Raw genomic sequence first — 24,201 nt, forward strand, 5'->3', positions numbered from 1 at the left:
TTAACTAGCTCACATAATTTCAACACGAATGGTAGACACCGCACGCCACAAAGGCTACAGCATTCCCTCTACTTCCGCTGAATGGTACAGACCTTGTGGAACATGGCGGCGGTCATGTGAACGTTGCGAATCTTTGCATGATTCAGTGAACTCATCTTTGCATAGTTAGAGAAGTGAGGTTTGAATGCATACTGCTGAAAGGCATGCCATGCTATGTTGCTAACTTTGTGTTGGGTTTTAAGACTGAGTCTGTGCTTGATTTCTGTCGCTTCTAGACCGTGTGTCGGCTAATAATTATGTCATAATCACATCAGAATGACTGATACTGTTGTTTGTTTACAAACATATCTACTGTGATCGCCTTCAATAAAGTTTCATTGTGCATTATTTTCTGTGCTTGAACATCTTCATTGAACTGTAACAAAGAGAAATATGACAATTGACATCTAACTCTAAGCGATATCTTTGCATCCAGAGTTTTAAAAATGTCACAAGACTTCAGTGAGAACAGAATTCTAATCCTTCAGGACAATAACTGAGCTGCAGAGTTCAAAAATAAAAGTTCAGCTGGGCGTGAACAGCAACGCAAATCCCTTATTTAGTTGGAGTTAAAATGAGTTCACAGGAAAATACAAGCGACATTACACAGGTAACGATGGAACCAAAAGAAAATGAGGAATCAAGTGCCAGTGAAACTGAAAGAACACAGGTTATTATCAGCAACACTGCCTCATCAGATGTGACAATGGAATCAACAGAAAGTAGAAAATCCAGTGCTGATGATAAAATGAGGTCTGGCAACAGTGCCACATCAGACTTGGAGGATGCTGCTGCTGGGATGGAGGAAGGGGGAGAGGCTGAGTTAAAAATTCCAAGAGAGCATGCACGCCTGGACTCACTTTTGTCTCAAATTCCCAAGAAAGCTCAGCATGGACTTCTGATGCAGTGTGACCTGATTCTGACTTGCATTGATGCCAACGAGCACTTCATTGCCCTGGGCACAAACATTGGTCTGACGTTCCTCTACGGCCGTAAAGATCAGACTGTTCAACGGCTCAAGTCAGAGGTATTCTTTTCTATACTTGCATGTTGCTTCTCTCTGGGTTTATTCATATTTGCATACAGGTAGCGGACATTATGATTTGTATCAATTACATTCGCAGGTTTCTCAGGTTGCATTGCCAGTTGAGTAAGTCAATTTAGTTTTGGGGAATTTCATAAAAAAACATTGTCATCTTTATAGTTTCCAAACCCAAACCCAATCCCATGCACTGTTTTGCTAAGAAAAAAGAAGATGAAAGAATGGGCATAAGTTTTACATTTGTAGATTTTTACTAAATTGAATTATTGATTTTCTTTCAATGTTAAACTTAAAGATGCTTTACAGTACATAACTTAATTGTCACTTTTTTCAGGTATCAAATGAAGTTATAACCTGCATCAAATTACACCATGGGGTGGATCATCAGCTGGCCACAGGAATGGCGTCGGGCAGCCTCTGCATCTTCCTCATCCCTAGCTACATCTCACAGCACAAAAAACAGGTACAGTGAACTCACAATCCCCGCCCCCTTGACCCCCCTCCACCCCCCTTTGACCCCCATTGACCCCCGTCCACCACCCCTTGACCCCCCCCCCCCCTTTGAAGACCCCAGATTTAAGGCTGCCTCCTTTTTGATTCAAGATCCTGTTTTCTCTGACTTTCTTTCAGTCTTTGGTCACAGTGGAAAGGTGATTTATACATAGAACGAACCTTGTCGTTGATTCTTTACAAGGACTGGTCATTGCAGGCAAGTGGTTGTTATTGAGAGAATGGCCATCAGGGCACGTGCAACTGTTTCCGCAAATGAACATGATAAGAACTTACAGGCAAATCCGGATAAGACGAAATTGAAGGGACCGAATTGTTATTGTGTCCTATCCGAAATTTCGACTTGGTCATAGTACAGTGGAACCCCTCTCTAGCGACCTTGAAAATGTTGACAAAAATCGGTCCTTATGGAGGGGGGTCCTTACAGAGGGAGGGGGCGGGGCCACAAAGAAAGTCACCTCAGATTTTCTTAAAAAAAGAAAACAGAGAAGTTTGAGTTGCTGACGACCGTTTCCTCAAGTAAACTGCTTCGATTTCATGTTTGACATTGTCGATGGTGTCCACCAGTTCTGGTGCATGTTTCAATGCAAAAAGAGTTAGTTTCTGAGCAAGCATTTCTTTACAGCAGTCCCTGCAATGATGAAGGCCCTCCGAGAAAGAGAGTGAAAAATCGGCCACCGTTCTCAGCATCGGGTATCTGTGTGTAACCTCTTTCATTGACAAGATACTCTTGTTTCCCTGCAGCCTTGACCAGTGAGTCGGTTACCTAATCTGTGAACCCTTCAGTTGTGTTGCTTTGTCAAAAGTTAGACACAGTCAACTAGTTTTGCTCTGAGTGAACAGCGGTGCAGCTGGGTGACACCTCTCTGGCCACAGCACCAAACAGTACATGGCTGGGGAGAGAGAGAGAGAGAGGGGGGGGGGGGGGTGGGGGGTAGCTGGCTAAACTCAGTGGGGTGTCCGGTGTCACTGAAGTCAGCAGGAAGAGCATTGGAGAGAAATAGAGAGGTGTACTCTTCCAAACAATTTCCAAAGATCAGTTGTAGGGCTTAGGGTAGTCAGTGAGGGAGAGTGAGAGCTGTTTGTGTACAGTCCGACTGAAGAGTGAAAAGTCACTGCCACAAGATCGGCATGCAGTCAATAAAGCCAGACAAGAAGAATGATTATGACATGCGGCTCTATCTGCTGGGTTTTTTTTTTTATTCAAACTGGTTTTCAACGCTTATTCTCACAAAGCATCTGCACACCTGCCTCTGCCTCTGTGCTGTGTTTGTGTGGCTGCTTTCGTATGATGTCAGTGCATGGTGAGTGCGTTCACTGCCTTGTCACCACTTCCCCACCTTTTTCAGAATGTTTTCTTGGAGTTGGATAATTCTCCTTACTCCTCGCCCCCTCCTTACTCCTCGCCCCCTCCTAACTTCAGTTCATACTTTATTGCGTGCCGACTGACCAGTCGGTGTGGCGTCCGTGTAGAGAAGAAGGGAATAAGGTTACACAATGCGCTAGTGTGAGACACCAAGTTTCGTGTTTCGAGTTGCTGTAGTAAATATAGAGTAAACTTTGTCTTTGGGACTGACTTTCTGTTGTGTGCTATCCGTCTTTCGACTTACGTAAGAGAAATCCCATTTCGAGCTCAGGGTACTTTGTACACATAGATAAAGAGGGATAATTCCGGACCAGAATTTCTTTGTGTGCTAAGCGAATTTTTGACTTAACCGTTTGTGAGTTAGCTGGATTTGCCTGTAAATTTTTTAGGGGCAAGAACGTGCTCTTGCTGTTTAAAGTTTTGCATTTGAATTTTCTGTTTTCAGTTGCAGAAGTTTGATGTGCGTTCAGTCCATCGCCACTACATCACATGCGTTGAGTGGAGCACCAATGGAATGAAGCTGTTCAGTGGGGACAAAACAGGACATGTCGTCGTGACAGAAGTCGATTTCTATCAGGTATGGATTTTATGGGGATTTCTTGTAAGCATATACAACAGTTTGCTTTGGTCAGCTAAAACTAAGTCTGTTGGTGACAATTTCTTATAGACCCCAAATTAGTTGAAAAAGGCTTGAATTCTCAAGAGTCAAAAGAGTGTGCCAGTAAATTTAACTAAAATCTCATGTTCACACCAAAAGTACATATTTATACTGATATAGGCACCTTTGATTTCAAAGCCTTGATGTGAGGCCAGACTTTGGTTACATTTTTTTAAACTTTGCCCGGATTTGTTTTGTGTGTGTTTTCTTTAACAATAAATGCTGTTGTTATTACTAGTACTGTAGTAGGGTCCTCGCATCCACCACCTGTTATGCTATGACTCTAGTATTTGTATTTTCACAGGGTGAGTGCAAGTCATCACTGCTGCTGGTGGAACCACCAACAGAGATTGTTCAGCTGAACTATGACCACAAAGTGCTGCTGATATCCACCAAACAGCGCTCTTTTGTCTGCCGTCTGGATACAGCTGGGGAGACAGTTCAGGCTGGCCAGCAGGAGAGGAAAGTGTAAGAGAATTATAGAGTCTCGGGTATAATTGTTGTCAGTTCGATAGGTGATAATGAAGTGGTGGATAAAATGATAAGTTGCATTCAGATGGGGTTGGGGATGGAGGGCGTTTGGAGCAGAAACAAAGACGTTTAGAAGCAGACAAAGATGGCAAAGAATTTTCTAAAGCAGCACTGCAGGTGCAAATGAGGCTGTTGAATATATCTGCAGAGCAATTGAGTTTGTGCCGTCAGTTCATTGCAAAACATAGGCAGCCTTCATAATTTTGTCATTGTTTAATTTCAGCATGTTTCGTGAGGTCAACAAAACTCTGCAAAAACGTTATGTGGGTCATATGATTTTGTTGAGCAATGCATTTTTTTGTTTCAGATTATCTGCTTAGGTTATCATTATATCAAAATCAATCAAGTTCTCTTTCATGCCATCAGTTAACAGGCTTAATATCTTACCACTGTAACATCAATGCTTTCATTTACTTATGATAATCCCTTTTTTCACCAGCAAGGGAAATTTTGGAGCTTGCTTCATCCCTGGTCTCTGCAAAGTGGAGGATGCCCTTCTCTATGCAGCTCGGCCAGGCTGTCGTGTGTGGCTTGCCAGCATCTCCGGCGCTGTCCTCAACACTCACATCTTCAAGGAAAGCATCAACGCTGGGGTGCACGAGATTCCAGTTCTTCGGCCCAGCAAAAGCACCTTTAACCCTAACGCCGAGCTTCAGTTCAGTCGACTGCTGATTTACAAGGAAAAGCAACTCATAACGTACAACACCACCACATTGTTTGTGCTGGATCCCAAGATGAACCGGGTCGTGGCCAGTCAGAACCGGTTGGGTGGAATCGTGGATGTGGCGGTTCACAAGGATGAGGTGTTTGTGCTGAGGAGGCACAATGAGGATTCAGTGATTCGCATCGCTCTCGAACCGGAGGAAATCTGCCACAGAGGTCAGGGGAAAATAATGCAGGATATGGGGAGGTCTAAAGCATGTCATATTGAGTATGTCGAGTTATTAGTGAAAACAAAGACTTACAGTGAAACACATTTTTAAGTGCAGAAAAGTACAGAGTAGGTAAAAGAGCAGTGACATGGGTGCTTGTAGCTATGTCTGAAGCCTAAACATTAGCATTTTGATAAGTATTCCAGCAGACGGTTGTCGGAACAAAATAACGATCTGAAGCAAAGTGGACTAAGACTGATCCCATAGTATCAGCAGCAGCATTGGGACATTTTCCAGAAGATGTTTCAGACCCCACATGCCTCCATGTTCATATTATGCTGGAATTTCCATTTTCTCTTTTTTGTATAAAATGCTAGATGAAACAAAGAAGTTATGTCATAATTGTTATAATGAAAAGTGTTTTCATCCATTTTGTTTGCAGCAATGCCATTCGACCTGCCGCTCTCCACAACAACTGCTGGTGCAGCCAGCACCAATGCTTCCCCTACTGCAACTCCCATCACAGCCAAGAAACAAGAGCCACATGAGAACAAAACCAAGGCTTTCTTCAAGAAAAACTTCTTCGCTCCTTTGAAGAAACTGGACAACTTCATTCACGAACAAAAAGCCCACATCGCAGAATCCCTTCAAGACAGACCACAGCCTCCTCAGAGCCTACATCCTGTGATCAAATCTGCGGCGGACACTGCAAAACCACCTTCTGGTCAGAACAAGAGTGAAGATTCGTCTCCGGATCTGCCTCCAGTTGTGCATTTGGATTCACCAGATCTTGACTTACGAGTCTTCACCGGTGGATCCAAGGAGGCTGGAACGCCAGTGGATATCAAGTCACCTGACAGTGCTCACAGTGCATTGTCTGTTTTTGCTGATGAAGCAGCGTCACCTGTTTCAGAAGGAGTTATGGGTTCTTCAGGTTTGAGGGTGCAAATCACAGCACCTCAAAACAAGGATGAAGCAAGTGGTGGTAAGATTCTTCAAATCATTGTGGTAAACGTGCATATTGTTCAATAAGATTTGATAGCCTGAATTTTATTTAATATTTAACATTTATTTTGTGGATTGTGCAGAGGTTAATTCACTCCACAAAAGTGGCTACACTCTAGTACGCTGTCAGACATTTTCTTTGAAACATTGACTAATCCTGAAACAGTGGCAGAGCTGTTCTTGTCTCATACAATTCAGTCAAAAAACCAAAACAGGTGGAATTTTAATTACACTGCTCTGAAGGTGTGATTCTTGTATGGCCGATACTAAATTTCTGAACAAATATTACATCGTTTATTCATTATTGTTGGATTGCTTCATCACTTTTGCCACGTTCCCTGAAGAACCAATAAAACATTTAATTTGGCATTGGTTGTATCGGAAATGTTGAATTACTTCTTTTGTTTGTATTCTGACTTTAAACTCGGCAGGAGTTAATGACAAGAAATTTGCAGATTAATTTTTGTTATAAATGAGGGAAAATTCTGAAATACAATGCATTTTCTATTTTGTTTAGGCCAAGGGCATCTTGGACCGATTGGAGATCGCATCGATCTATCGGCAAGCCCTGGTAATGGACAGGATGACATCGTCTTTGCTCACCAGGCGCAAAAAAAGAAGGGAAAGAAAAAGAAACTTAAAGGTACAAGCATTGTCTTTTGTCTGAATGTTTCAATACTTGCCGCTGTTTTTGTGGGGAACTGTGGAAGACCTGCGCTGAACTTGCCAGTTTGTAACACAAGCTGGCCTCAGAGACACAATCATCGATTCCTGAAAAAGAAGAAACTGTTTCTGTTTGTGCATGTGATTTGTGTCTTTGATTCTGATTTTTATATTACTGCATTACCATTTGCCTGTTAGTTTTAATGAAAAGGATGTCTTTGTGAGCGTCAGACTGTTCAGTATAACAACACAATATTCCATCAGTCGCAATCACATGCTGCATGGATTGCATCCACACTAACATTGTACACTTTTTTTTATTTTGTTTTGAGAGGAAACAAAAGAATTGGAATACACTGTGAGTAACTCGTTAGTAACTACGTTTTGGTGTTCTCTGCAGTGATTTGGTTCCGTTATTGATACAGTCGAACGTGCCTTTGCGACCACCTCTCGAAAGCAACCACTTGCCCAGAACGACCACTCCGAAGGTTCCCAGACAAGTTTGTCTTCTTATAAAATTCTCCTTTCTATAATCATAGCGACCGCCTGTCTATAACGACAAATTTTGGTCGGTCCCTTGGGTGACCGTCAAAGACAGGTTCGATTGTACTAAACTGAGCAATCATTTTGTTAATGACAACTTTAAATGACAAACATTTTGTTTTTCTATTGCAGGCAAAGGAGGACTTGAAGCGGAATCAGACAACATCAGTCAGTCTTCTTTCGGCAGCCAAGTGTCAGAAGATCCCAGAGCAGAAAACAATCACCAACAGTCTTCTGCTGTCACAGGGGAGGAAGGCGTTGACGACATTTTGCGGAGAGCAGAGGAAGCTCTGTCCAGTGCCACTAAATTTCTCACAGGAGTCGATGGCAATGGAGATCTTCATAACAAAACCAAGGGTCGGGAAATTAACAACTCATCTTGTGGTACCTCACTAACAGATTCCAACAAAAGTGAAGATAAAACAGACTCTGCGAGTGAAACTGCAAGCTCACAGACTTTAGTGAATGAACCATCTTCTGAACAAGGTCAAGGTGTAATAATGAATACTGAAGATGCAAACAAACGCTCTGCTGCTGTAAAAGCAAGCAAAAAAAGCACCAAGGATGTCGGTGCTCTGAACAACAGCGCAAAGAACAATACACCAAAAGCTTCAGGTAATATTTCCCTTCAGTCTGTTGGGGATGCATCACTTCAGTCTTCCAGTTCTGCACCAGGAGAACATCCTGGTGATTCTAAAGAAAAGCCATCAGGATCATCCGGCGAACCAGTGACCCCGACTTCTGTGACTCGGACTGACCCACTGTCATCAGGGGATGTTCGAAAAGAGGAAGAGGAAGACCCCATGTTAGCAGCAGAGAGAACGCTGGACAGCATGACACGATACACCAAGGTGAAGGTCAGAAAAGAAGACTCCGTGGACGATTTCTACTCCAAGTTCTCCGACCCGTACTCCCCAACAGAGTCCCTGGAGTCGTGCTCTTTTGTGTCCCAAGAACACAGATCAGTGTCAGAAGTGGAAGATAGCGAGACAGGCATAGGCAGGCAGGTCTCCACAGGCTCTGTGAGTTCTGCAAGCGAGAGAAGCGTTCCTGAAGCGACACTGTACAGACTTGCTAACAGCTGGTCCGAGTTCACCACGCCTGCCAATATCTACAGTCTGGGTCTCTCTTCCACTCACGTCTGGTTCACGGACAAAAGCGAAAACCTGTACTACTCTGCACTCGGCGGCACCAAGGGTATCCTGTGGCGAAAGGCCGTCGCAGCCCCGTCCAATCAGATTTCAGTGTCACCGTCAGGCCACATCGTCTGGCGGCTGCATCGTGGGAAGGTTTTCGCTGGAACCAAGATCACGCAGCGTCACCCTGAAGGGCTGAAGTGGGTGGAGGCGGTGAGGGATGTGATGCACATGTCTGTGGATGACACCTGCGCCTGGTGAGTCTCCTTGGTGCTTTGTAGCGCAAGTGTTGTGATTGGAAATGCTGTGCTTTTGAGTGTGAGTCAGAGTGTGTGTCAGTACAGCAGTCCCTGCAATGTATGGCCCCCGGCGTGAGCAGCCACCTGACATGTACGGACACATTTGCTCGGCACGGAGTGTTTTCCTTCTATATTTGCCCCCCCTTAAACGGACACCTGCAAAACGTGGACGCAGACACTAATTTTCGGTCCCAACAGAAGGTCATACCTGCAATGTACGGACAGACCATCGTCAAATTTTCACCACAACAAATTGATAACAGAGCAGTCCGGCTCTTGGTACAAAGGTCACAGCCGCAAAGGCGTGTTGACAGTCACTGACAACTTGAGTGCACGTGTACCCATCAGGAGGGGAGTAGTTTTGGTCAGGAGTGGAGTACATGCGAAGATGCCAACATGAAAATGCACTATGCTCTTTATTCTTGTCTGTTGGACGTAAACAACAGAAGCCACAGTCGATGAAGGTCCTGAGCGAAAGAGAGTGAAAAATCGGCCACAGTTCTCAGCATCGTGTGTCTGTGTGTAACCTCTTTCATTGACAAGATACTCTTGTTTCCCCGCAGCCTTGACCAGTGAGTCGGTTACCTAGAATCTGTGAACCCTTCAGTTGTCTTGCTTTGTCAAAAGTTAGACACAGTCACCCTGGTTTTGCTCTGAGCTGGTCTCAATTAGCTGACACCTCTCTGGCCACAGCCCCAAACAGTACATGGCTGGGGGAAGCGAGAGAGAGAGGGGGGGGGGGGGGGGGGGGGGGGGCTAAACTCAGTGGGGTGTCTGGTGTCACTGTCAGCAGGAAGAGCATTGGAGAGAAATAGAGAGGTGTACTCCTCCACACAATTTCCAAGCATCGGTTGTCACGGCTTAGGGTAGTCAGTGAGGGAGAGTGAGAGCGGTGTTGTGTACAGTGTATTTCTTACTGAAGAGTGAAAAGTCACTGCCACATGATCGGCATGCAGTCAATATTAAAGCCAGACAAGAAGAAAATAAATTACATGATTATGACATGCAGCTCTATCTGCTGCTTTTTATTCAAACTGGGTTTCAAGCTTATTCTTGCAAAGCATCTGCACACGTGCCTCTGTGCCATGGCTGTTTTCGTATGTCGGTGCATGGTGAGTGCGTTCACTGCCTTGAGGATTTATTTTATGTCTTCTTTTCAACTCCATTCATACAAATCATTTTTTACAGAACGTTTAAAGAAATATTAGGAGTTTGTTGTTATTGTTTAGTAGCCACAAGAAGTGGTTAGCATAGACTCAATCCTGTTGTTTGTGTGTCTCTGTGTGAGTGTATGGGGGAGGGGGTGGTGTGGTCACCCCTCCCATGACCGGCCACCTGCAATGTACGGACAGTTTTGCTATGGCCCAAGGGTGTCCGATCATGAGAGGGACTGCTGTATGATAGAGAGGAGCATTGGGAATTTTGGTTTTAGCAGTGCGGTCGTTGCCGATGGTATTTGTCAGTGCTGTACGTGTTCCCTTTTTGAGTGTGAGTAGATTTGACAAAGTTGCATAACAAGGGAATGTAAAGAGCAGAGGTTAGATGAAAACATCATTGGTAATGAGCCATAATCTGTGTAACAGAACCTTAACATGGAATAGGAATTTATCCGCATTCTTTACTGCAAGTCTTTTGCCAAATTTCAATTAATGTTGTACCTGATAGTTGTTCTTGAGAAGTCCTGAGTAAAGTTTACAAAGAATAAATATCATTGCGGCATATGTATAGTAACTTGTTTATATTGTGTGTTGCATTCCAGCAAGCTGCATCTTGACAAGCATTTCATTTGCATGCATTTATCATTGTCGTTTGTACGATGTTCACAGGTATGTCAAGAAAAACGGTGATGTGATGATGCAGCGAAACCTGTCAAAAGAACGGCCATGCTTCAGTGGCATTCCTGTGGAAACACACTGCCCAATAAGACAGGTGTTGGCTCGTCACGGTGTGGTGTGGGCGATTTCCGACACCATGAAACTGCTGGTGCGCACTGGGATAGCCTCCAGCACCCCACAGGGGACCAGCTGGAAAGAAATTAACAGGTTAGTTATGTTTGTTTGATTAAATGAGGCACTTTGTTTCTATCTTTTGATGCTTTGTATTATGGCATTAAAAGAAGGGGATGAAAACTTTGTCGCCATATATGTGAAGTATCAGTGAGGTCCACAGTTTGCAAAATTCAATCAAAGTTATTGCTGTAAGAAGAACATTTCGCCTAATCATGTGCCATGCATTTATGCGCAGATGATTACACAGGCACCACTGACCTCACAGTTGATGCCTAGAATCAGTCCTTGTCAAGCCTTTCACTGCTTTGTCAATGTCCTTGCTTTTCAGGGGTCTCAACAATAGCACAAATCATGTTGTTGCACTAGTCAGGTTAGAGGATATTTTACAGTGGAAAACTTGTCATAGAATGTCCTTGCATGTGACAGATACACAGAGCTTGTTAGGTCATGCTTTTCAGGGTTTAAAAAAATAGTCACAGAGTATTTTGTTGCACTAGTCAGGTTACAGGATATTTTTCATTGGAAAACCTTTCATAGAATGTCCTTGCATGTGGCAGACACACAGAGCCGTTCCTGTTCTCCAGTGTGAGTGTGGACAACGAGGGCATAGGCTGGGCGGTGGATGTACTTGGACAGATCTGGTTCACTGATGCTGTGTCCCCGCAAAGACCTGCAGGCAGTGGACATTGGTGGCAGGTAGGTTTTGTGTGGAACACCTCTCTCTTGAAGGAGGGGTTAGGCCAGAATTAGTGCAAAATATATATACTACAAAACAAAACACAAAAAAACACATTTCATTGAATTATTTTTTTTCAAATTCATCATAAGCTACATATGGGTCACTTTACAGTCAATGTGTCAAGCTGTCTTAATTTTAATGGGCACTGCAGAAATTGAGAGGGTAACTTTACGGATGACAAGCCCAAATCAGCAGTGATTTCAACCTTGTAAGTGTGTCAGTGAGGGGTCACTGACTTTTAGCCTAAGCCCTGCTTGTCATAATAGGTGACGGTACCCATGGCTTGGCATGTTTAGGAAACTAACAGAAATTACTTTTGCAGGAGGAAGCTTAAGCTGTGAATTATTTAATTTGCTCATTCAATCATTTTCAAAGTAAACTAACTAAAAGAAATGTGAAAAGATTAAATGCCCTGTAAACATTCCAGAAAGAGAAAACTGTTTAAAACTTAGAATGCGCAGTTAGTGTTGTTATTAGAAAACAATGAAACACTTTTTATTTTTTTATTTAAAAAAGCAATCTTAAAAAGCTTACAATTACCAAAAGGTTAATAAAAAATGTGTATGGCAGGTCCCACTGAGTGAGTACTACGTCCAAGACCCCACCGTTCTGGATATGATCCGATCCATCGCCAAGAAGTTTGACACACAGAAGCTGTCACACATTCTGAGCACCAACAGAGGCGGGCTGATTGTGGCAGGGGCTCAGGGTGTGTGGCTGGCCCTTGACTATCTCAACACTCTCTATGTTTGTCGCAGCAGCCTTCAAGGTATGTGTGATGTTAGTGTGAACATGATGTGATTAAGTTTGTTTCCAGCTATTTTGTGGCATAACTAGAGATATGAGGAGAGAGATAGACATGGAGGATTTTATGGGTTGGTTTGACCTGCCTTTCACTTTTTGCGTTAATCTTTTTCATTTGTAGATATGCATAGCTGCCAACCCTCCCGAATTTTTCGGGAATCTCCCGATGTTTTAAATCCGTCACGAAATCCCGAAATGTGTTCGATTTTCCCGAAAATCGAAATTTCTAACATACTTTGTGTAAGCAGCCTCTTTTTGGGGGAACAAACCGGTGAAAAGACGCTCTGGTTAACCGAGACCAGCCACGTTGGCGTGCGCATGTGCGGAAAATAAGTTGTGCCTCGATCTTTCCGGTTTTGCCTTCCAACATGCCGCCAAAAACAACACCAAAAGACAAAAAACCAAAGGCTAAAGTGAGGTTTTTACCACAGTACAAGGCTAACTATGACTTTATCGACAAGTCAGATAAGGGGGAACACCACGCGTTCTGTAAACCTTGTCGATGTGACATCAACATCGGACATGGTGGGAAAAAAGACATCGAGCTCCATGCTGCCTCCGCCAAGCATTGCGGCAATGTGAAGCAGTCGACTGCTACTGCTGTGAAACAGACGCCAAAGATCACGTCGTGTTTCGCAAATACTTTGAAGGCGAAAACAACAAAAGCCAAATGCAGCACCTGAGCAAGTATCTTCAAATTGTTTTATTTTTTTCATGGAATTATTAGTTATAACATGACTGTTATTTCATTTGTTAAATAAATGTCAATTTTGATCATAATATACCAGAAAAAAAGCAATTTTGGCACCTTCATTTACAAAAAACCTTCAGCTTCAGGGGGCGTTGCCCCCTGACCCCCACCAAGGGCGTTGCCCCTGGACCCCACCGGGGGCCTACTGCGGCCCCCGGACCCCCACAGGAATTTCATTGTCAGAAAGTTGGCAGCTATGGATATGTGTGTATGCACGTTTGTGTGTGTGCATGTATTCATGTGTACATGTGTGCGTGTGTGTGTGTGTGTGTGTGTGTGTGTGTGTGTGCTCGCGCAGTGGAATCTGCCTTTTAAGAACTTCCTTCTTCCGATTTTCTGTTCACATCCATTTTTATAAAGACCTGATCTTCTTAGATGTTTGTAGATCAGAAAAGGTTGGACTTGGAGGAGCACTGTGTGTCAATACAGAATGTGCTCTTTTCTCTGCTATGTTTGCAATGCTTGCCTTTAAGTATGAATGCTTTGTCCGTAGGGTACCACTGGTCACCAGCACAGCCGTCAAAGATGGCCGAGTCCACTGTGTGGAAACAAGTCCAGTCTTCCATTGCAGATCTAGAGTGGGGTCAGTATACTGACAAGCTTTGAGTTGTGTGTATACAGTGGTACCTGTGATATAAGGCCCCTCTTATGAGAGGACATCTCCCAATAAAGGACATTTCATGTTGTCCCTATCTATTATCTAGACCAACATTTTACCTGTCGTGAGAGGCCACCTGCAATGTAGGAACACTTATATTTGATTCCGTGGGTGTCCTTTCACTGTAGGTACCACTGTATGCATGAGATAGTAGTATATTATACGTAAAGAGGAAAGTGTTTTTAAAGCAATAGAAAAACACATGTATGTACCTGCATGCACTCAGACACACACGTACGTTCACATTCTCTCTGTCTTTGCCTGTTTTTGGTTTTAGTTTTCTAAATTGAATTTGATGTGAAGTACATACAGCCATTTTGTATTGATAGAGTAGACACATACAGCTAGTATAAACATTTTCAGTTACCAGCTTTCTTTATTCGTGCAGGCACAATCTGGGCACAGAAAGCGAACGGAGAACTGTACAGCATTCTTCTTGACAGCAGTGATGCAACTCTGGTGGACTCTACAAAATTCGTCTCGTACACTGTCAACGAACATGCGGTGTGGGGACTGACCAGTGATGGGGAGATTCACATCCGGACAGGCATGGGCGCTCACTGCCCCCTGGGTGTGGACTGGACACAACTGGATCTGGCACAGCTGGGTGAGTTAAATTGTAATTTCAAATTCGGTGCAAATCCCTACATAGCCTGGTGTGAGGTTCACTGTCTAACTGAGTGAATCTCAAACAGTATGTGACGTCACTTCCACGGAGTGAATTCGGTTCTATGCCTCAAATTGTTATGCTTATTGATGTCTTGAAGATGCTTCACATCCCAAAATTCAGCTGTTACTATTCTGAACGTCAAAAAATGTGATCGTCACTATGATGAACTTGAAAACTTCATGTGGTAGGATTTTGTGTATACCTCTGACATTGCACTGTTTCAGTATTGTCAAAATGTGATGAGGGTAGCTTTCAGTGACAAGGCCCAGGAGTTTTGCGTTGGTTTCATCATGTTACGCTGTCAATATTGACACCAGAAACGCCCAGTAAGCACAAGACTACACAACACAAAACTAGGATCAAGAAAGGTACAAGCCAAAATTCACTCTGGTTTCTCTTCAATTCACACACAAGCAAAATTACAGAATTATGAAGGATATTCAAATGTGTGAAACAGTGACTTTTCTTTATGTTGTAGGGGAGGCTTTCATTGTTCACCTGAGCTGCAATTCTTCCTTTGTCTGGGTGGTTGACGGAGACGGGCAGGTGTTTCACCGCATTGGTGCAGCTGCACTGAAACCAGGACAGCTGAACCCAGTGTGGTTGCCCATTGACAGCTACTCTGAGATAGTCTTCAACAAAGTCGCCAATGGTCCTGTGGATTGGATGGTAGGGGGATCTATATTTCTGCTTGTGTCTTTTGTCTCTGTTTCTCCCTCCTTCCCTCATACTTTCTGTTTTTGTCTGATGTCAAATTCTTCTTCTTCTGCGTTTGTGGGCTGCAAGGCTCATATACACTTGTAGTTGTATATGCACCAGTGAGCGCTTTTGTGTATGGCCATATTTTTCCCCCTGCAATTAAGGCAGCCAAAGTCTCATTCTGGGGCTTATGCATGCTGGGAGCGTTTGTGTTTTTATAACCCACCGAACTCTGACATGTATCACAGGATCATTTTCGTGTGTACTTTGTCTTGTGCTTGCGTGTACACACGAAGGGGGATACGGCACTAGTAGGTCTGCACATAAGTTGACCTGGAGATCAGAAAAATCTCCACCCTTAACCCGCCAGGTGCGGCTGGGATTTGAACCCCAAACCCTACACATGGAAAGCTAACCACTCTAACCAATCAATCAATCTTTGAATATGTCTGTCTAACAGCATTGCTGTGTCTGTCTCTTTCAAAGCCATTCAAACTCAGAATGCAAGTGTACAGTGCAGTAGTCAATCGATGGGTCAACTTGCTTGATGCCTTGAATTTATTGTTTTAGGTGTGGGCGGTCGACAATCGGCGGCTGACATATGTGCGAATTGGAGTATCAGACGAATTACCCATTGGTAAAGAGTGGGTGCATGTGCCAGGTAAGTGAAGATTATTCTTCTTTTTCTGCATTCCTTGGTGATGAAGATTGAAAGAGTTATATGCAGTATGAAAGTAAATTGTGCGGATAAACTGTAACAGTAAGAGCCCAAACTAATGATTTCTGACTGTATCTGAATATGTGGTTGAATATTTTTGGAAACCTCCAGTTCAATCTTTACAGATGTAAAAAAGACATATTGCCTATAAAAGACAGTAATGCAGATAGAAAAGAAAAAACAGAACAAGGAACCCTCTGGTTTCGCTGAAAGTTAATACAGTGTGCGGCCCCGTCGACAAGAGGACACCTCCCAAAAAAAGACACCTCCCAAAAAAGGACACCTTCCGTTTTCCCTTTGTCGATTATGTTGACCCAAATCTACCTGTTATGACAGGGCACCTGTCTTCTTCTTCTTCGTTCGTGGGCTGAAACTCGCACGTACACTCGTGTTTTTTGCACGAGTGGAATTTTACGTGTATGACCGTTTTTTACCCCGCAATTTAGGCAGCCATACGCCGTTTTCGGAGGAAGCATGCTGGGTATTTTCGTGTTTCTATAACCCACCGAACTCTGACATGGATTACAGGATCTTTTTCGTGCGCACTTGGTCTTGTGCTTGCGTGTACACACGGGGGTGTTCGGACACCGAGGAGAGTCTGCACACAAAGTTGACTCTGAGAAATAAATCTCTCGCCGAACGTGAAGACGAACTCACGCTGTCAGCGGCCAACTGGATACAAATCCAGCGCGCTACCGACTGAGCTACATCCCCGCCCACAGGGCACCTGTAATATAGGAATATTATTGCTGTTCCCAAGGGTGGCTCTTTCATCGCGGGTACCACTTTATAAACAATTCTTGACTTGAATTTTGACCAGCAGTATCACAGCTTGTGACAGGAATGTGCATAACTAGATACTAAGATAGTCTCTTAGTTATTGTTAGCTGCAAGTTCTACTGTATGAAGACAAAATGCTGAAATATTTCTGCTGTGTGTACAGGTATTCAGGCATTGGACATCACAATATCAAGTTCTGGTGTGTGGGCACTCAACACCAATGGAGAGATTTTGTTTCGCTATGGAATCACTGAAGACAATGTGTCTGGAAACTATTGGAAGAAAATTCCAGGCTGCTTCACAAAAGTGTCGGGTATGTTGATTTTCTTTAGCTTTGCATTGTATATTGGGCCTTACAGTTATTCCATTAGTTTACATACACAACACTACCCATCTATTAAAACGTCTCTTTGAATATGTAAGTTATGAACATATGCACAACATGTAAAGAGCCTGTACATAGAAAGATGAGCACAAGAACATTTTCAGTAGGTACATCTGTCTACATAGTACATGTGGTTTATTGTATTACATGTATTGCCAAACCTAGAGTTGCTGAGGGCTGTCATTCAGTTGAACAAAAACATTGCAGGAGAATAGAATGGAAACAGGGCTTTCAGATGTTGATGTGTTACCTTGCTGAACTTTAAAATTTCTGTGGCATGTCCTTCAAACTGTCTCCTAATAATTATCATTCAAGTGCTGTTGTATGATTTTGCTGAGTTTCAAACTTTCAACGCAGGATGTTAAAAACTGTTTCCTCGTAGAAATATCTCTCAAATGCTGGTGTGTATTATGTTAATAAGCTGTGGACAGTATTGACATACTGTACAAACTTTGTGATTCATTCATCTGTTTGATTTTAATCCTCATGTCAACAGCGTCACCAAAAGACGTGCTGTGGGCGGTGGACACAGCAGGACAGCTGATGAAGTGTAGCTCTCGTCACGTGTTCCGACGTCAGGATTCCTCGGACCCCCTCCTTCAGCGCAGCGTCAGTACGGCAGGCAGCGAAGACGGGGACTGGGAATTAGTGTGAGCTACTGTGGGAATCTGCGATTCATTGCCAGCATTCCAGTATATTCCGGATCAGTATTTTCATCAGCACAGTCAGTGGACCAAGTTGTGTTGGGGTGCCAGATTTCTGTGACTGAGCTATGCTAACTTAATTTTTCTGTCCCCAGACAGTGGCTGAGCTTCTGTACTCTGCATCATGCTGGTATTTTCTGTTCAACACCAGCAAAGATGTAGAGAATTAGTGTTATAAACTGCAGGATTGTATGAGGTTCATTACCAGCATTCCAAGATATTCTGGATCAGTATTTTCATCAGTCAACAGATATGGAGAGAGAGCATGAGAGGCTGAGTTGCTACACCTCTTGAGTGAACTGAAGATAGGCCACTGTGGGATGTACCCCTGTGACACTGCGCCAACCACCCATCTACTCTAGGACTGCCCATTTCAGGAGGATGCAAGACACAGCGCATGGCCGAATGTGGACCCCCCTTTTCCCTTCCCACCCCCCACAGGAGAAGCTGTTTTGCAACCTGGTGGCCCTGAAAAAACCTAGGCAGGGTTCGGACACAATACAGGAATAGATGCCTAAAAGAAGCGAGCGAGGAAGAAAACAGGAAGATTCTGGACTTATGTGTTGTGGTGCCAGATATCTTTGAGCTTATGTACTCAGCACCATGCTGGCAGTGTAGGTAGTAAGTGCATTGACTGGGGAGATAATCTAAGAGACTGTGTATTCCATTGTTAGTGTTCCGTGGACATGTGTATTGCTTGCAGTAGTATGAAAGCTGTACAGATTCTGGGGATCTCCTTTCAATTTTTCATATGGTGGGCTATTTGGTTGTGTTGTCCAATCCCTAAAGATTCAAGGATTTTATAGTTATGAAGTGTAGAATTATATTTTATACTCGTGAGATTTTACATTTGACAAAGTTCGCGAAACCATTCAGCTTTCATCGTCATGTTTTTATCTCACGCCAAGTATGAATTACAGTATAGTTGCCTTATTTTTGGTACCATACTTTCGGGACATTGGGGTGTGCACGTTAAAGATCCCACGATTGACAAATATAGGGTCTTTCCTGGCAAAATTGTATAGGCATAGATAAAAATGTCCACCAAAATACCCGTGTGACTTGGAATAATAGGCCGTGAAAAGTAGGATATGCGCCGAAATGGCTGCGATCTGCTGGCCGATGTGAATGCGTAATGTATTGTGTAAAAAAAAATTACATCTCACACGGCATAAATAAATCCCTGCACCTTGAATATGTGCGCGATATAAATTGCAAAAAAACAAAAATAAAGAAATAAAAATAAAAAAAGAAATCCCTGCGCTTGGAACTGTACCCACGGAATACGCGCGATATAAGCATCATATTGATTGATTGATTGATAAGGCGCTTCCTTATATAGGGTGCAACCCCCACTTTTGAGGTAAAATTGAGAAAAACAATCACATTAGGCCCGCACATCAAAGGAAGAATACAGAGTGGAAATAGAGATCAAAGGCAGGTCCATCGTGATAACCAGCCGGGTGGCCTTGTTTGCAGACACTGACCTTCTTCCCCATGACCCAGTTTTAGCGATGAGAGGTAGTTCCCCTTTCATATCTGAGAGAGGAAACTTTCCCTGCACCGGGGTCAGTGACCGAGTTTAACCTATGGGGCGGTCTCTTTGATGTCTGAGATGAAACTTGGCCAGGGATTTATATTTTAACAACACATAGGGTGCTTCCGTTCAATAAGCCGCAGGGGTCAAGATTGAGAAAAAAAAGTTGTGCCTCATAGTCCGTAAAATACGGTACATATATATGTCATGCATCTCATACAGTTCAATATTGTAAGTTGCTATGCTTTTGTTCGTTATTTCTGCAGCAGCCTTTGCACATTTTCTTGTGGGTCAGGCTTGGACTTTCAGCAGTATTATTCAATCTTTTGCTAATCACACTGGACATTGGGGAAGTAATTTACATGTTATGAAGGAAGCAAGATTGGTTGTGATGGATTGACATTACGCATGTAAATGCATTGGAAGATGCCAAGTGTTCACGGTATATTTGTAATAACCTGAACAGAACTTTTTGTGTGAAGTTTATTGTTTTGTAATTAAAAAATAAGTTGTACATGTACATAGAAGTTTGCCAAGACTGAATGGTCTAACAACATAATTCTCAGTTTTATATTTATTGCTTGTATTTTGATGGAACACATTTGTGTTGTTGTTGTTTTTGTACATACGTGTATTGCTATTTTTGTGTGTGAATATCTCTTGTTTGATTTGGATTTGTTTTAAGGCAGAGAGAAGTGAACAATTGTAATATGAGAAATGCAAGTTCTTCTTGTCGATCACCTCAGAGAAATGTAATCATTTCAGCTTATTTTTGTACTGTGTTTCTTACCCGTTCTTGCGTTAAAATGTATCTCAAGTGATGATAAAGCCAGAGAACAGCCTTTCTGAAAACTGATGTGAGAAAGCTTTCAGTCTATCGCAATATAACAATTTAAATAAATATTGATTATTAATATTATTATTAGAAAACAATAGTGTTATTGTTTTTGGATCAAGTCTAAATGTTATCCCCGCTACCCCTCCACTTTTCTCTGTTCATGGCATGCATGCTGAGGTGATACAAACTAGAACAAAATACAGATTGATACTGTTTGTTGCTGTTGTTGAGGATGATGCGATGTGTAATATTATTACTCAGATGTTATTTTGTTGAAGCTTTAGATGTTTTGTTGTTACTGTTAATTGTTGCTTTTCTAGACAATTTATTTTTCTATTCATTTTCAGCTAGTGTGAAACTCTGTAACTGATATTGTGTGACACAAAAATATACACTGTCTGTGGATGACTCCTGCGCCTGGTGAGTCTCCTTGGTGCTTTGTAGCGCAGGTGTTGTGATTGGAAATGCTGTGCATTTGAAAGTGAGTCAGAGTGTGTGTCAGTATTGATAGAGAGGAGCATTGGGAATTTTGGTTTTAGCAGTGCGGTCGTTGCCGATGGTATAAATGTCAGTGTGTAACTGATATTGTGTGACACAAAAATATACACGTAAAAAGTTAAAGCATCATTATGTTCACCAGTGTACGGTATACGTTCTGCATGCATTCGTTTTTTCGTTCCGTTTCAGTGTTTAGCTGTTCTAGCATTGTTTTCTTGTTTTTTTTTAACTTTAATTCGTTTATTTATTTTTGGCAGCAGAAATTAAATGCCTTGCCTTTCACACTTTCAGTACCGGTACAGGTTTTAATTACGACACAGTTGCACATTTTGTGTTGCAGGAAAATAGGATTCTGTCTCAAAGGCTAGGAGAGTCATGACAATATACACACATTAGGTATTGATTTTTCTTTTGTCAAAATAGTTATCTCAAGGGGTGGGTGGGGGGGGGGGGGGGTTGCGTGACAGTTAAATGAAATGAAATGTTTAGAAATAAAAGAGATGAATTGATTACTGTGGTTCTCATAGCTTTTACAGTTTTTTGTATTGAATATTTATTGAGCAAAACTTGTTCAAAGAAAGAAAGTTTGGTTTGGTTTAGTGGAAAGGAAGGATATGTTAAGTTCTATTCAAGATCTTGACTGTAATTGCAAAAGAGTGCTTTTTGATTGTTTCACATGGCCTGTGATATATATAATTGTATTATACATGTATAATAATGAAATGGTGTTGTCATTTGCACCGCAACATGTCATGATATCGTTACTGTGTTAAAATTATTCTGTGATGAAATGAGATGTTTTAAGTTTAGGGGCACTTGAGACTCCATTCAGACCCTCCCTTATCTTCTTCTTGACGTTCGCAGAGGTTACACGATCAGTCCAGCACTGGTGAAGACCCTCCCTTATCTTCTTCTTCTTCTTGGCGTTCGCAGAGGTTACACGATCAGTCCAGCACTGGTGAAGACCCTCCCTTATAATAGTCCCTCTGCTATAAGACCTCATTTTCTCGACGTTTTCTTTGCAGTGTCACTTACGTACCTTACCTCCACCTACATTTCTTCTTCTTCTGCGTTCGTGGGCTGAAACTCCCACGATTTTTACGTGTATGACCATTTTTACCCCGCCATTTAGGCAGCCATACGCCGCTTTCGGAGGAAGCATGCTGGGTATTTTCGTGTTTCTATAACTCACCGAACTCGTGACATGGATTACAGGATCTTTTCCGTGCGCACTTCGACTTGGTCTTGTGCTTGCGTGTACACACGAAGGGGGATAAGGCACTAGCACGTCTGCACATAAGTTGACCTGGGAGATCGGAAAAATCTCCACCTTAACCCACCAGGCGCGGCCGGGATTCGAACCCACGACCTTCCGCCTTGGAGGCCGGCGTCTTACCACCAAGCCATTGCACCCGTCACCTCCACCAACAGACTCCCTCTCTGTTAAGATCTCATTTTGTAAGATTTTAGGGGGTTGTTAACTAGAGGTACAGCAGTATTCAGATGACGTAATTATGTGCAACTTCCCTTGCAAAGATGGGACATTGACTGACGTGTCATTTCAGGGTTGGAATTGTTCATAATTATTTCATGACAATACAAAATATTACATTTACAGTACGTCGACCCACTGGTCTTCTAAACAGGCAGACAGAGAAACCTATGATACAGATAGTGAACTTATCTCTAAAAATTGTTTCGCTTGCAAGACGCTGGCAAGGCAATCCAAAGATTATTTTTGTCATACATTTTTTTAAAAAATGGCCATAAATTAAATTAGTTTTGTCATAAATTAAACATTCCAATAACCTACCATTCTTGTTTTTTTAATTGAGAATTTTGGAGCATAAGCAGTCTATTTGTTTTGGGATTTCTGCCCATTATGTCATTTCATATTTTATTGTCCCATCACTTTTGGGTCGCTTCCTTCCTGGAAAGGTAGAACGTCAAAAAGTATTCTAGCTGCTACCCAGGTGTTTGCCTGTTTATAGGACTTAAGTCAGCTTCATGTCACACCTGCGCTTCTGGCAGATCATGACTAAGGTATAATTTACTGCTCCAAGTGTGCCTCACATTTTTGTGTGATTTAAACAAAATATTTTTGGGTTTTGTTGTTCTTATTTTGAGCTTTGTGTGAAGGAAATCACGAATAACACTGTAACAGGCAAAGTTTGACAGTGATTCCTCCACGCTTTTAGAGCGCTAACCAGAGATATAGCGTGACATAGCAAAGTGTGTGGCACGCACTGTGAGTTCAGCTCACTGACCGGGAATAGTTGATGTTGTAAATCGCAACTAGGGTATTGTTACACTTTACCACTGTCCTTGGACATTGAGGGGTTGTCCAAGTAATTGGCCGGGAGGGAGGAAGCCCGGATAGATGCGACAGGAAAGCACTTAACAGGTAAATGGAATAAGCATTCGAATATCGCCAGAGTGTTTATCGCATAAGTTGAATCGACTAACACTGTAAACTGTAAACATAGCAGACAGATATATCTAAGACAAGATGTCCGCTATTTATGTTGTGCAGTGCGTCGTATAACCGGTCTGAGAGGGAGATAACGGCCAGATGACAAGAGTGAAGGATCTGAGAAGCCGCCGAAGTATCATAACTCTAGACCAGCATAGCTGAAATTCGATGGGATTTCGCGAAGTTATTGCAAGGTTATGGTTGTCCGTATAGTTGGACCATAGAGGCCACAGGACGAAAGGAACTGAGTAGACCGAGGTCGCCAGTGGAAGGAATTAGTATTCAGATACATTTTCTAGTGAACGGCCATAGACGCTGTGTAATTCTGTGTATGAACAAAGTTAAAATATGTCTATAAGATCTTAAGTACATAAGATATATGAGTGTTAAGTAGTCAGAGCAGACGGTGATTTGAGTCTGCCGGAATATGAACTGTAACTGTTTTTCTGACTACACACGAGCCGTGAGTCGATACCAGTAAAGTAGATATCGTGTGCCTGTGAGTTCACGGACTGTTTGTGTATTTCTCTACATAAGTGAAGGGTAGAGGGTTTTGTTTGTGAAATTGTGCACGAGATTGTAATCTCGAGTTGTTTTTGCATACAAACCTGTGAGTACCCAATTTTTGAATACCTAACATTTATGTTCATGATTGTGTGTATTTGTGTGTATGTTTGTCATACCTGTATAATACAGTGGAAGGAACCTACATTTGGAGTTGTGTTTGTTCCTGTATGATAGCGTACTAGCGCATTTGCGTTCATTCACACTTTGAACACATCTTTTCTTTATTTGTGCGATATTGTCAGGCAAGGAAAAATGCAACGGTTTTTTCTCATTTTTACTACAGACAAACAAAAAAACAATTTTGGTTAGTGTTTGTTTTACTTAAACTTTTTTTTCTTCAAAATGTATATTATTATGTCTCTTGCATATTGATTTTATACACTGAAGGGCTGTTGAATAAAGGATGAAATAGTAGTTTATCAGACAAATGAAAAGATAGAAAGCCAGTGAAGTGTGTGTGTGTGTGATCAGCAGAGCTTCAAGCCACACAATATATTTTGAGAAGAGCCACAATTGTGAAGCCTGCACATTTTTTTTTTCAGTTTGTCATTTTTAACTATACAGACGAATCATCATAATGAATACTATTGGTTCTGAAGAGCATCAAGACATTTACAAGCTCATAAACTGCACTGGCAAACATAGGTAGTTTTTGTAAGAATATATGTTTTGACATAGATGAATTTATGTGAAGCAACAAACCAAAG

At 42.4% G+C, this 24,201-nt stretch overlaps 1 protein-coding gene across 1 annotated transcript; it reads left to right on the forward strand.

Moving 5' to 3' along the window:
• Positions 1 to 111: 111 nt before the first annotated feature.
• LOC138952493 (tectonin beta-propeller repeat-containing protein 2-like) lies at positions 112 to 23,908 on the forward strand. Its single transcript, XM_070324181.1, has 17 exons — positions 112 to 1,066; positions 1,416 to 1,544; positions 3,403 to 3,534; positions 3,920 to 4,083; positions 4,586 to 5,025; positions 5,461 to 6,003; positions 6,541 to 6,666; positions 7,362 to 8,622; positions 10,491 to 10,706; positions 11,231 to 11,369; positions 11,983 to 12,181; positions 13,461 to 13,550; positions 14,014 to 14,232; positions 14,774 to 14,964; positions 15,565 to 15,655; positions 16,656 to 16,805; positions 17,374 to 23,908. Exons 1-17 carry the CDS (start codon positions 614 to 616, stop codon positions 17,529 to 17,531), a joined length of 4,701 nt encoding a protein of 1,566 aa, XP_070180282.1. The 5' UTR covers positions 112 to 613; the 3' UTR covers positions 17,532 to 23,908.
• Positions 23,909 to 24,201: the final 293 nt, after the last annotated feature.

The sequence above is a fragment of the Littorina saxatilis genome, linkage group LG17 (genome assembly GCF_037325665.1).
Source record: "Littorina saxatilis isolate snail1 linkage group LG17, US_GU_Lsax_2.0, whole genome shotgun sequence".
In the NCBI taxonomy this organism is placed as follows: Eukaryota; Metazoa; Mollusca; class Gastropoda; order Littorinimorpha; family Littorinidae; genus Littorina; species Littorina saxatilis.

What these genes read in the sequence shown, in the direction of transcription:
- LOC138952493 (XM_070324181.1), top strand. Translation starts at nt 614, where the DNA reads ATGAGTTCACAGGAAAATACAAGCGACATTACACAGGTAACGATGGAA. An exon ending in CAGAAGTCGATTTCTATCAG is followed by an intron (nt 3,535 to 3,919) that starts GTATGGATTTTA and finishes GTATTTTCACAG; the next exon opens with GGTGAGTGCAAGTCATCACT. An exon ending in ATGGTCCTGTGGATTGGATG is followed by an intron (nt 14,965 to 15,564) that starts GTAGGGGGATCT and finishes TTATTGTTTTAG; the next exon opens with GTGTGGGCGGTCGACAATCG.